The 13,291-nt window shown below is 42.1% G+C and overlaps 1 protein-coding gene across 1 annotated transcript in view; it reads left to right on the plus strand.

Annotated features, from left to right (window-relative positions):
- PDIA5 (protein disulfide isomerase family A member 5) overlaps positions 1-13,291 on the plus strand; it is a 110,011-nt gene that overhangs the window by 5,994 nt on the left and 90,726 nt on the right. The window contains exon 2 of the mRNA XM_026852508.1: positions 12,100-12,226. Coding sequence (XP_026708309.1) covers positions 12,100-12,226 — 127 coding nt within the window. The remainder of the gene's footprint in view (positions 1-12,099; positions 12,227-13,291) is intronic.

The following is a 13,291-nucleotide window of genomic DNA, read 5'->3' on the forward strand; positions in this document are numbered from 1 at the left end:
CCCATTTAAGGTGAAGGATAAACTGCCAGTTTAAGTCAGTTTTATATTTTTGGCTTACAGCCCAAGTCTAGTATTGCAGCTAGAAATGCTAGAGGCCTTCAGACTGGGAAGTCACTGGACTCCAAATACAGTAAGTGGGATGAGTTAAATGTCTTGGAGTGGGGGTTTAAAATAGACACTGCTTAAAGGAAGGAGCTCCCAGAAGTCAGCAGGGGCATGGCTCAGCATTTTAAACCCAGACAAATAAGGGAATAACACTGATGGGAATAAACCTAAGTATCAGGTTATGGAAATCTCTCATGAAAGCAGAGATTTGGTCTCCTTTCAAGCAGTCAAGCAGGGTACAGATTTATTAAATGAAAGGACCTGGAGAAGGTGGCACTTCCCTTCTCCCCTGCTTCTGGGGCAGAGTAGAAGCTGGCATGTGGGGGGCTCAAGATTCATCACATTTTTTCCATTTGATAGGTCCCTAAATTCCCCCCAGGCCTCTTGGTGGGTCAGGATTTTTGGTGTGGACCCCCTGTCTCCCTGTGGATGCATGGGCTTTTTCTTAGCAGGTGAGAGCACCATTTCAGAGGAGAAGGTTGTGCTGAATGATCTGAGCTGCCAGGCATGAAGCTCCCTTGTGCCAGGGACTAGCAGCAGGGAGGTGAGGAAAGCTGAACAGGGGAGACAGGGGGCTGGCCCCTGTCTGCCCCCCACTGTCTACTTGGGCTACGCTCTGAGGTCCTAAAGCACAAGACTGCACTCACACAGAGGCATCCTCTGCTCTTCATTGTCTTCTCCATCCCTTCATGGTGTGACTCCCCTGGCAGCACTGCCAGTCAGTTCCCGCTGGCTGTTTCAGCTGAGTGGGACTTCTGGTTCAGCTAGCTCTAACTTCCTGACATATTTCTGACTAGATATACACTCAATCCCAAGGGGAACGTACCTCAGAGAGCAGCTGTTTGCTGCTTGTCCTACCCCCTGCACCAGCTGCACATCTCTGGAGCACCAGACGCACACAGGAGCTTTCACAGCATCTATGGAGTGGGCTGAAACAGTGCAGTCCTGAACCATTTTCCTGCTCTGTTGGGCTTAATTTCAAAGTAAACAAAAAACTATGTGTGTGTTACAAGTTCCCTCTGGTGCATGATACTCCCGAGCCCCTGCCTGCGCGTCCCTCGGATGTGGCACTCTCCATCTTAGTGCGTGCCGGAGGATCTGCGTATGCTTCACTGAAATTACACTAAGTAGAACACTCCTTACCTCAGGGAGACTCCAAGACTTACAGAAATATTTTAAAGTCTGATTTATCTTTTTTTTATCCACAGAATTTAGCATAAATAGCTCAAAAGATTGGCAAAGGCGCGCTTTAAATCACTCCTTTATTTACTTTATTGGCATGAACTACAGTTTTTCATTCTGCCTCAACAAATAGTTAATAATTAATGAAAAATAATGTTAATTTTTTTTTATGCACGCGTGATCTGAAATGTATTTGGAAATGCGTGACCTAGGAGTACTCATCTAATTCATACAAATCAAGTGTGGAATTGCTAATTGTCCTGTGCTTATTCTATACTAATATGAGACTTGCCGTTGTGGGACAGATCGGCCCTGTCAGATGTAGCCTTTTGCCCCTGGCAGGGGCCTAGCTGTCAACTCAGGAGGAGGCAAGAGAAATGCAATCCATCCTGCACAATTTTTGTTTTTCTCTAAGCTTGGTCTAGAAGCGCAGACCTCTGCTATCTGCAGTTTATTTATTGATTTCAAGTGAAACTGAAATCAGGTTGAACTCTTCCTAAAATGTTGGAGAGGTCTCAGTGTGGCTTATTTTTCCCCTGTGGCTCATCTTTAACATACACAGTACTCTTCTCATTGATACTTGTGTCAGTGTATTCCTCGGGTTAAATATATACTGTGGACCAAGTGGAGTTAAAAGTGGACTGAATTTTCCCTGTGTTTAAAATAACTAAACACGTGGAGTTATTTCTGGTATTTCCTTCTATATCCACTGCAACTGTCAGACCTTATCTTACTGTACCATTTATTTTACATTAACGTAAGTATTTTGCTGTGATTTATTTTTGTAGAATAAAAGATTTTTCTTCAGCTTTATTCACATAAATCTGTTCTTTCTGACTATTCTAGTTGCCCTTCTTTGGACTTTTAGTTTCATGGTCCTGGTATTTTTGAGATGAGCAGAGTGGGCCTGCTGTTGTCACTGAAATTACACGAAGCCATTATAATTTACCCACATTATTCTCTCTTACCCTTCTTAATTTGCCCCAGCATTTTATTTGCTCTGTGATGCTGCATGCTGAGCAGATGTCTTCATTGAGCTGTTGATTCAGCTAATTCTTTCCCCTTTGCTGTGTACAAGTAGTTTAAATTATTTCTTCCAATTTGCATTATCTTGCACTTGAAGGTGCGATTTTTCATCTTGAAATATGTAACTCGCTGTACACCAGGATTAAAAAACTAGCCTACAGCTGTTACATTGCGAAAACGGCTTTTAAATTTTTCTTGAGTCAATGTTTGCAAAGTCAGTGAGGCTGTTAAATCAGGACGTTCTCGGTGTGTAAAGTTAAAGCAAAGGTAATGCCAGCTGCTTGGTAGGACAGAGGTTAATGAGAACATTGTCTTTCCTTCCATCCTGTCCTCTTTTATTTTTTTTTTTTTTTTTTTTTTTTTCCTGGAAGTGCTGACTGTGTGCAGTGCACCTGGGAAGGCAGCTAGAGTTGTGCGTGCATAGTGCTCCTGAAAAATAGGGCTCACTTTTAAAGTAGGACCCAAAATTGGAGGTGGCTTCCGAGAATTGAAATCCTTATCTCTGTAAGACTTCCTGCATTTGTGAAAGGAAAACTACAAAGCTGGATGAAGAAAACACTTCAGTGTCTTCTATTGGAAGATGTTCTTCTGTATCACTATGAATATGTAACATACGTGTGAGGAAGATAGCGCAGTGATCTCCACTGGCTGTGAAGTTTTATTTCTTGAATGAGTCGGAGAGTTATAGGGAAGTTGTGGTTGAGCTTTAGGGATACTTCCCTATTTGGTATGTCAAGTGGTTGACTATATTTCATGCTTGAGGTACTGAATTTCCTGTTAAAGGCATTGGGAAGGGGTTTCACATGGGGGTAGGTTTACATTTCCTCTGACGTATCAGGTGCTGTCCTGTCCCTAGCAGAGGCCAGCCACAGCTTCCAGCAGGATTGCGCACCTGGGATCCGTTTGCTTCGTAAACACTGATGAATGTTGTCTCAGGCCAATGTGGCAAAGGTCGATTTGTCTTCTCAGTGTTGGCTTAATGACAACAGAGTTGAGAGTCTGACTGACAGCCACTGGGAAGCGGACTGCTTGACCTGCTGCTTGTCAAACCCGGTGCCTACAAAGAAAGGCTTGAAAAGAACATTTCAGGCTTACAGCTCCTCGAGTCCCAGTAACATCACGGAAATGCACTGGTGAGCATTGATGCAGTCTTGTGAATCGAGGCCTGTGGGGAAGGCTTGGACACGGCTTACTCTGTTGCAGGTAGACCTGCAGCGTGGCAGCAGTGGCTTTGCCTCCAGTGAGTTTGCAGACAAGGTGTGAGCACTGCTTCTCCTTGACAGTGCTCAGGTGCTGTTTCCCGTGGTGGTATTTGGGCTTGAATCTGAGAGTTCCTATTCCCATGCAGTTACTGTTTGTACTGTGGGAGCTGCTTTGGGAAGCGTTTTGCCTCACTCCGAGGGAGGGTATTGCTGTCCCCCTGCCCCATTCCCACTCTGTCTGTCCCCTCTTCAATATACAGATTTGTAAAACTTGTGACACGGGCTGTGCTCTGTCTCCTCAGATGCCCTTCCCAAATCAAACCTTGGCTTTCAGGACTGGTTTTGTTATTCATCTTCATACCTTGCAGAGTGATGTTTTGGATCCATTGGCTTTGATGCCAAAGTGCCAGGTTACTTCAGAGGGCCTGGGATCTTGCCACAAGTGTGGTGTGGTCATTAGAAGTGGTATTTCTGCCCAGGGGTGTGTTCATGCCCAGGGATGTGAGCAGTTAGTTTGTAGTGGAAGAGGTGCTTGTTCTGTTGTTGTCCATTTCTTTGTCTTTTTGGTGACACAGTTTCTTGACTTACTTCATTTCAGTAAAATGGAGGTAACAAGACTCACATTTCTTCAGAGTTGGATTTGGAGGTCCGTGAATGAAAAAACTCAGTGTGGTTTGCAACCTGAATCACAAGCTAGCATTGCCTTGTACTTCTTGATGTGAACAGGGAGACTTTGAAAGTAAGCTATGGTTTACCTTGATCCTGCCACCACTTCAAGCTTGTGAATGGCAAAAAATTGTGATAGCAAAGCAGGTCTTAAGTTTCGGCACTTTGCTGGCTGAGACTGGTAGCATTGATGGAGGGTGCTGTGATTTGTGCACTTGCAGAACACAGATAATGACGGTAGTCTCATTTGTGGCTGCATCAATGATATCCTGTCTGGTTTTGGGTTTATAGTCATACTTGCTGGGTGTCTGCAAATAGACCTTTTCACTCCCCCTCCTTGCTTTTCAGGAGATGGCACACCATGAGTGTGTGGCTGTGTTGCTGCTGTGGGATCAGCTGCATGCTGGCTTGTTCTGATGCTGCCTCCCTTTTGACTCTTGCAGATCGCTTCCATTCTGTGTGAATCTTATTCCAACTATTTAAATTAAGCTTTGTCTCGTGTCACCTGGCAGAAAAATTTAAGGATTAATTAGTTAATATTTGTGCAAGGCTTTGAAGATAACAAGTGCCATATAAAGTGCTAAGGATTTTCAGGTGTCGTTTTTCACCCTCTCTTCTTTATGTCTCATTAATAGTGTTTTTGTCTTTTTATAGCATTTACTATGTGCTTCTTGAGTAGGTGATACTTTAAACTTCTTCAAAACCCACTTTTTAGTGGGGGATTATGTGGTGTATATGCCCTTAGCTTTGAAGTCATCCAAATATGCTTATTCAGAAGTGATATCTGAAACATTTCATCAACAGCTTGTTTAATATATATTGCACTAATTCCTGGCTTGAAGAGAGAGCAAGCTTTACATTTATAAGGAGAAAGTTCTTTGTCAGCATTAGTAATTGACCCTATTACAGTCAGTTGTTAATTAGTAAATAGTTGCACAGGTTTTCCTTCACTAAGCATTTGAAAACCAGTGATAAACCACGCAATTAATTGGCTACACAGAGCCCTTAAGAGCAACCTTTAGTATAGACTATTATGCCTGTAGCTTATGTTCCTTAAAACCCGGTGTTTAAGAACAATATGAACAGTAGAGTCTAGTCAAATCTTGACGTCTCCATGGTATTTTTTGCTATCTTCTATATTTGGAAAGTGAACATAGCAAGCACAACTTTAAGTGGAATGCCTTATTTGTAGCATTCTTCAGCCTAAGTTAAATACCAAGAAGCTCTGTGTCAGGATTTTAATTCGCTTTCCTTCATGAACGAAAGAAGATATGACACTTGCCTCTTGCAGATATGACCCACCACAATAAAATGCTAGCCATGCATGGGTTTTTTTATTCCAATATGGCTTGAGGTGAGAGTTAATTGATCTGGATTATATACAGAGTAGGAATGTGTTCTTCCATGGAGCTCGTGAGAAATGAACAAAACCCAAGAAGTGTCCAGCGGGAGTGTTTGCAAATGTAAATCTGTTGGGCAGAAACATGGTTTTCTAATGCTGTCAGTCTTCCAGTGCAGAAGTTGCTGATCTTCCAGTGTGTCTGCTGGAGCACCCCTCAGCTGGCCATCCCATGCTGCTGTAGGCACAGGAGTCCTTGTTACATGTGGAGCCCATAGGTGGCTTTTTGGATCGGTTGCGGATAATGTGCTGCAGCCTCTCTGCTCGGAGTCCTCAGCAGGTTGCAGTTCGGGAACCTGTGCAGATGTGGTTGAGAGAAGATGGTGGTGCGGTCCCAGCAGGATTGCAGGAGCTATTGCGACCCCTGAAGTCTGAGACCTGAGTGCTACCCTTTCTCATCCCTGCCTTCATTCAAAGAATACATTCTTAGCAGGCTTTGAGGTAGCTTTGGGTAACACAGATAACGCACCTCCCCTCATCTGATTCGATTAAAACGAAATGTTTCTACAGCTATTTTGGGTATTAATCATGAATGAAAACAGGGGACTGTCCTACTTATCACTATCCATCTTGGAAGGCATTTGTTACAAATGGCTCAGTGATCAAAGCAGCACAACCCTGAATGTAAATAGCAGCAGAGAGAGGGCTTGTGAGTGAAAAGCAAGCAATTATTGCACAAGGTCAAGAGTGGTTTGTATGATGAACAAGGAAGATAAAACATCTGCAGTCAAACTGTGATTCTTGTAAACAAGGGGGCTTTGGATTTGAACATCTTGTATTTTTAAGTGAGAACAAATCAGGGGGAAGGGAGCCACAGATCTGTTTCTCTCTTGCGCTTTCCTGAAGATGACTTAGACCTGGTATTTTCAGTATGTGCACACTGCTGGCACCCAGGACCTAGCTGTGCCACTTGTTGATCTTCAGGTTTAGAAACCTCTATCACTGCAGTACAGAGATATTCCTTCAAATCCATCTTCTGAAGTTAAGTGCATGCTCCACCACAGGGTTCATTTTGGGAACTGGGTAGGAAAGGGGAGGTGAGATCAGGTCTTGTTCTTGGGATTTCTTGCCTGTTCCCCCCCCCTTGCCCCCTATTTTAATGTAGCATAGGAAACCCCTGTTTAGAATGTGAACTACTCCCCTCCTAAAGAAATTAATTATGAAATTAAATTCAATCATCTCCATTACTGCTTGGAATTTTGAGGCAGGCTTGCTCTCCAGCTAGATTCCCATAAAATGCCTTGTCAGACACAATCTGTTCCGTATGTACAGGGTCGCTCATTGATCGTATTTACAGTGGGTTGAATGCTGTTGTCCCAAAATGAGAATATCAGTGGGCGGTTAAGCTAAGACAGAAATCAAAGTCAATGTCTTGCTGAAAAATGGGGTTTTGAAATTGTGGTTGAGTGTAAGACTGTGTCCCTGCCAAGCAGCAGTTGTGCTAGAATCAGCACTGTTCATATGCGCCCCAGCTATTCTTGATGAACAGTGTGCAAATTGTCTACCTAATTATACATGTAAGTGTTAGTGTGCACATAAAAATTTTATGTTGACACATGGATTCAGGCACCTAAGCACTGTTTCAGCTGCATAGCCATTTATATTTTTTTATGCGTAATTTGTGTCCAGGGAAATACATTTTTCATGCTCTTGAGCTGGAAATAAGTACAGGAAATAGATTTTGTCCAGTGTACAATGCTACTCCTCTGATAGTTCCTCCTTATTTAATTTTGATTTGTATTTTCTTGTTTTTAAAAGCATGTGTTTTCATTGCCCTTGATTTAAAGCAAACAAATAAATAAATTATTCTCCAGACATGTTGTGTATCCTTAGCAAAAGACCATGATGTAACAAAGCTTTTGTGGGGAGCAACTCATAAATTGAACTGGGTTGTGTGGGAACAGCAGTTAAGCATTTATCACATTTAATTTGAATAATAAATGTAAAGTATGAAAATACATTCTTATGGCTGCTTGAAAAATATTCACTTTTTCATTCCTAAATGAGATTCAGGGAAGACTAAGAACTTGAGAAATAAATGAAGTTTTCTCAGATCCTTGATGATTTTGAGAAAACATGACCTGAGGGATGACCACATTTTTCAATAGTGTCAGTCCTGGAAGTATAATTAGCAACTAGTTATTTGCCTGTAACTATCTTTGCCTCTGGGTTTCTGAAAGCTCAGCTGTTTCTTGCCTACCAATTCTAAGAGAGTGGGGTTGTGGAGTGTTTTGCTGCTCTTTTAACACTTGCCTGTGTTCCACAGCTCTGCAAAGAATAGCTTGGAGAGTGGGGGGGGAAAAAAAGGAAAATTAAACCTTTTTGACTGATCAGACTTCTTCCACCTAGCTTGCAAGATTATATATTTAAATATACACTTTGATTTGAAGAGCAGGGGCAGACCTAGAGCACATGTGGTTTTATACCTTGTGCCTGAATAGCAGTGTCTCTCAGCTTTGAATTGACTGTCTTGAGGGTTTGGGTTCACTTATGTTTTACTTGAGAATCCTTCATGCATCTTAGATCAGACACTACAGTCACATGACTGATGTGCAACCTACGCCATAAAAAAATTCTGTGAAAATAAATTCAGATTGAGATCTTGAGCTGGGGAAAATCTGCAGACTGGAAGTGCTACCAGATTTGCATTTCAGTCTGCCACGTGTAGTCTGCCTTCTTCTGAAGATCTTCACCAAAGTGTCCTGCATCAGAGGACACCAGGTGACTGTTGTGTTGGTTCCAGCTCATCAAGCCAGCCATGGATGAAAACCCATTATGCTAGTCTCTGTGCAAACACAGCATAAACTAAAATAGACCTTCCCTCAGGTTTATTGCAATTTCTGGTCAGCATAACTGTTACAGGGCAGGAGTGGCACAGATATTGAATGTGTTGGTCCTAATATGCCTTCTACTTTAACAAGTACGGGGGTAGGCAGCTGCTTGAGAAAAACGTTTGGAATGTTTCTTAACTTTTCAGCAGTGGTTGTGAATAGATTTTAAAGCTTTAGGATGTTCAAGTGACAAGAGATTTTAGCCTGTTTCGTATTTATAGAGTTCCATATGTGTGACTGTAGCACTTCCTGACGCATATGAAAAGAGGCTTCCTGCCCAGGAGGGACTGTCACCTTTCTTGACCTCTTCATTTCTTAATATGAGCTCGTCTCCTCTTGTGCCTTGGATTTAAACAAGAAGCAGCGTGCTTGATTGGGCAGCGCCTGGCTGATGAGCTCTCCTGCAAAATGTCTGGAGTAAATCTACCTTAGTCATATAGCACAGTACATGCAGATGAGCCTTGTCTGTGCTGCCACTTTGCCTGCTGTGCAGGAATATGAGCCTGGTTTTCTGTAGCGTGTAACTGCTTCTATAGGCTTCTATTTTCCCATCCTCTTAATTTCATGCTGTTGTCAGAACTAGTGGCTGTAGCCCTTGTGAGGCTGTAGTTGCCCTTATGGTCATCACAGTGTTGGCTTTGGAGCAGGGCAAAGCAGCTGCGTGGCTGGGACTGGCATCGGGTGAAAATGACTCCTTGGCATCAATTGCCTTCAGTGGAGCTGGTACTGAAGGTGGAGGTTCTTCTGGAGGCTTAATGATAAACTGGTCTCTTATTTATTCATGGGTAGGGTCTTTATTAATTTCAGCAGGAGAAAGCTGGAGAGCGTGGAACTACTTAATTCTTACCAGTTTGCAAATACCATGTAGTGCAAATGGTACTTACTGGGAGATAGTGAACTTTCCCACTCAGCTGATAACCCCCTGGTATTGCTGCGGCTGCCTTAGATTGCAGGCAAGGTGTTTCTGTCCAGTTCGATGCCTTCAGCTTGGACCTTTTGGGTTGGTTTTATAACCAGGAAAGGCTGCAACATTAATCTTAATTAAAGGGAGATGATGATTTATTCAGCAGGGCTGACTGGTGTGCTTGTATGCACAAGACTTTTCCCAGTGGGTTTTGGTTTAGACCATAGGATCAGAGAGAGCTACTTGGTAAAACTGGAGGAAAATGAGTAACCTATGGAGTTGATACCTGGGGAGGAATTGGGCAAAGTAGCAGTGGATATATGTGATGTGACGAACTTCTCTCCCTCCTAGTGCCTGCTGTTCTGCCAGTGCAGTGAGTTTTCTGTTAGTGGCAAAACCAACAAGACAGCAGTTAAAGCTGTCGCTGTTTCCAGAATCCAATTTTTCAAGAATCCAATTTTTAGCTATGCCATTCTAAGGAAAAAAAAATAAATTCCCTGAAATTGGCCTTTCCATCTGGAAAAGACATGAAATACATCTGAGCTATCAGTAAAACTGTGCAGATGCTTTAAACAAAGTTCATAATACCATTTGGTGTCACGTTGAAAGTGGCCTTCTTGGCTTTTTTAGTCCAATTATTTCTTTTTTGGCGGTGAGTTCATAGACCAGAATATCCTTAATTGAGTTCAGCTTTCTAAACCAAAGCAGCAACCTGTAGTTTCACTTTTTCTCTCTGTGTTCAGCCTTAGTTTCAGTAAAGTTTAGTTTTAGTCTTCTGTAACTCAAGGCATAAATAAAACTTTAAAGCACTTGGATAGTTACAAAAAATTGAGGTGAAGGAAAAGTGTTTTAAAAAAACCTTAGGATTAAAGAGATCTGCTCGGAAGTCAGTGTTAGATTAATCCCTTCTGTACGGTCTCTGATTGCAGTGAGTTTTGAGCAGGAATTCGCCTATGTCACCTCACTTAGCACAACTGTGTTTGTCTACTTTCATGGGCAACACCATGTATTTATCTCAGAAAGAACACAAATGATTCATATACATCAGCCTAAAGTAGGAAGGCTGAGCTCTGGACATCTGGGTTTAGAAGAATGCAGGTCTGTCTATCGAATTACAGCATCAAGGACATTTATGCTGGAGGTAGGGGCTGACTTGCAAATGTGCTTTTTCTCTTCTCACAGTTAGACCATGTGACCAGCAGGGCTTGGTGGTGGGAATTCTGCCTTTGGAATGGGATAACTTGTTTGCTCTAAGCCTGTGCCCCCTGTTGTGCTTTTATATTTTCTTATAGGTATATCTTGAAGTACCTTTAAATTCCCACATATGCCAGGGGTTGTTTTGAGGATGATCCTCATTTCAGCTCAGCTTCTTCCCTCTTCTTGTGCATTCTAAAACTCCGCCCTCCCCTGTCCACATCTACAAACTTCTGGCACTTACAAAGTATGTTTCATAGGTGCAGGTTTTGTTTCTGTGCCTCAGTGACATGGTGTTTGCAAATAGCTGAATTTGTAATGAAGTGTAGTGCCTGGGGCTGCGTGTTCTGACTTTGATTGGCTTAGTGCCTTGTTTTGAATGCTGCAATCTGCAATACATGGGATGCAAGAACAACAGCCTCTTACTACTTCATATCCACCCTGGACACATTTTCCAGCCCAGTTGGAGTGAGACATGATCAAAATTACTTCTGTAATTAAGAAAACGTTGAATCTCTTGTGTGTGTTAGGCAAATGAGCTGAAGCTTTTAGCCAAGCAATTAAGTGTTAAGGTTTTACTGTAAGGTGAATGTAAACTAGATAATTTTTCCAGCTAAGCTTCCCATAATCATTCCATTAGTATGAATTCAGTGCAGTAGGGAGATTGCATAGTCTGATGGGTAAGATTATTATTATTATTATTGAAGATTATTGCAGTACAAATGAGCAGTAGAGGCTCCAGCCAAGGTTATGGTCATATTTTGATAGGAGTTTTGTTTTATGGTAGGATAAAAGACTGACTCTCCTCTGGAGCCCTCATGCTTTAAATAGACCAAAAGATGTAACAAAAAAATAATCTCTTCACATAGATACAGAACTGGGATGCAGAGAGATTAAATGCCATGCCTTCCACATGGCCAGTGGAAGCTAAAATTGATCTTACGGCAGAGGCACTGGTGTGTGTGTGAGGGGTGGTACGGCCAGTGGGAAACATAAGCCCTGTTCCACTTTGGAAGGGTGGGTGGGAGAGGCTTGTGGTTAGTGCCATAATGCGGATGCTGGATTACTTGCAAACTGTGGTTTCATTTCCTTAGTCTGCTCTGTGTCAGCTTGGGTTAGTTATTTTAACTTCGTGACTCTCACTGTCTTCTGTGGGATATCGAAGTACTCAATTGGGTTTGCAGCGTATTCTGAGATCTAGGGACAAGAGTGCTCTCGAAGTGGTAATTTGCTGTTTCTCTTGTTACAGTATATTAAATTTACATAAGATTTTTTATCTGGTTATCTGACTAGGGAACAAAGTTCTAAAGGGGGTGTTTTCTTAACTAAAACCGTGTTTCTTGACGCTGTGTTTATCTCATCTTTCCACCTAAGGATGCTTGCTGGGAGTGGTATTGGTCTAGTTTCAATAATGCATGTGTATGGCTTTCTTTTTTTTGGCTTTTGATGATCAAATTGATAGTTTATTTAAGGCAGTGTGTCTCAAGATTATGGAAAAAGGTCAAGGCAATTTCAAAAGCAGTTTGTCTTTGTATTTTGTTTCTCAACATAGAAACTGTGACTAATGTTTCTGGCTTTGTGTTTCTATAGGCATTCTTGCCAGCGTTCGTGTACTCCTTGAAGGTGTCCCCACTCATAGAAAAAGTAAGTGACCACAAGGATTTTAAGAAGCTTCTCAGGACACGGAATAACATACTAGTGCTGTATTCCAAATCTGGTAAGTCCTTTTTTTTTTTTTTTTTTTTGATGTCACAGCTCTTTGTGCCCAGCAAGGTGCATGCATTTGAACAACTGTGTGCATGTTCGGTTACCTGTGTACATGCTCGGATGACTAAGCTCTTCACCCTTACTTGCTCTCTGTTCAGTGTTGCCTTTTGTGACAGCAGGGTGCTTTTGTGTGGCTCCATGGGCTTCTTTGGGACTGGTGTCCTTTGTTCTAACTCAGAGGCTCCTGATATTTCAAGATTGGAGTTGTCTTAATTTGGTCTTCTCATTGCTCTGTCACATTGGCAAAAATGTACTGTATTTGTCTCCAAAACTGACTGCTTGTAATAGCTATTAGCCAGAGCTTTCTGGTGTGTTTATCACAGTAGTTCGCAAGTTTTGATTTCCTGGTGATACTGAAAGGCATAATGAATAGTTACAGTACTGAAATTAATCCATCTTGGCTTCTGACAGCTTTGAGTGTCCCATGGTTGTCTTTTGACTTTAATTAACAAAATATGAAAATAAAAACTGAGCTGTTTGTGTAAGAGAGAGAAATGGCTCATTTCACGTCACACCACCTGTACCCTTGGATCTCTTTGCTGTCTTCTCTCTCATTCAGGCTCTCCTTTCTAGCTGTTGACTCTTGTTCTTCCCTGTCTGTTTGCTCATCCTTTTGCTCTGTTCTGCTCCTGCTGTAATTTTTCTTCATTGTTACCTTGTTTTGGTGCGCTGTTTTGTGTGACATCATGTAAAATGAAGGCACAATCTTGATGCTTCTTACCCAAGTGTGGAATGCTGTTGTGGATGTGGAAGTCATTGGACAGCAAGAAGTAAGATGTGTTACTAAGATGATTTTCCTTAGTGCTGTATTGTTTTTGTTGTTGCTTCTTTTCTTCCCTGCAGGCAAGCAATACAAGATAATGCTTTTTCTGAAGGTTGGGTCCTCCCTTTCTGACCTGATGCAAAGGTCTTATCTCAGTTAAACTCAATAGCATTGGTTAGAATTGCTCTGGGTTTATAGTGTGGCAAATTGGAGTAGTATGTGGTGACCCGATATCCCTTCCTCCTCCCCCAA

Source organism: Athene cunicularia (genome assembly GCF_003259725.1).
Source record: "Athene cunicularia isolate RWA chromosome 7 unlocalized genomic scaffold, athCun1 chr7_part1, whole genome shotgun sequence".
Lineage (NCBI taxonomy): Eukaryota > Metazoa > Chordata > Aves > Strigiformes > Strigidae > Athene > Athene cunicularia.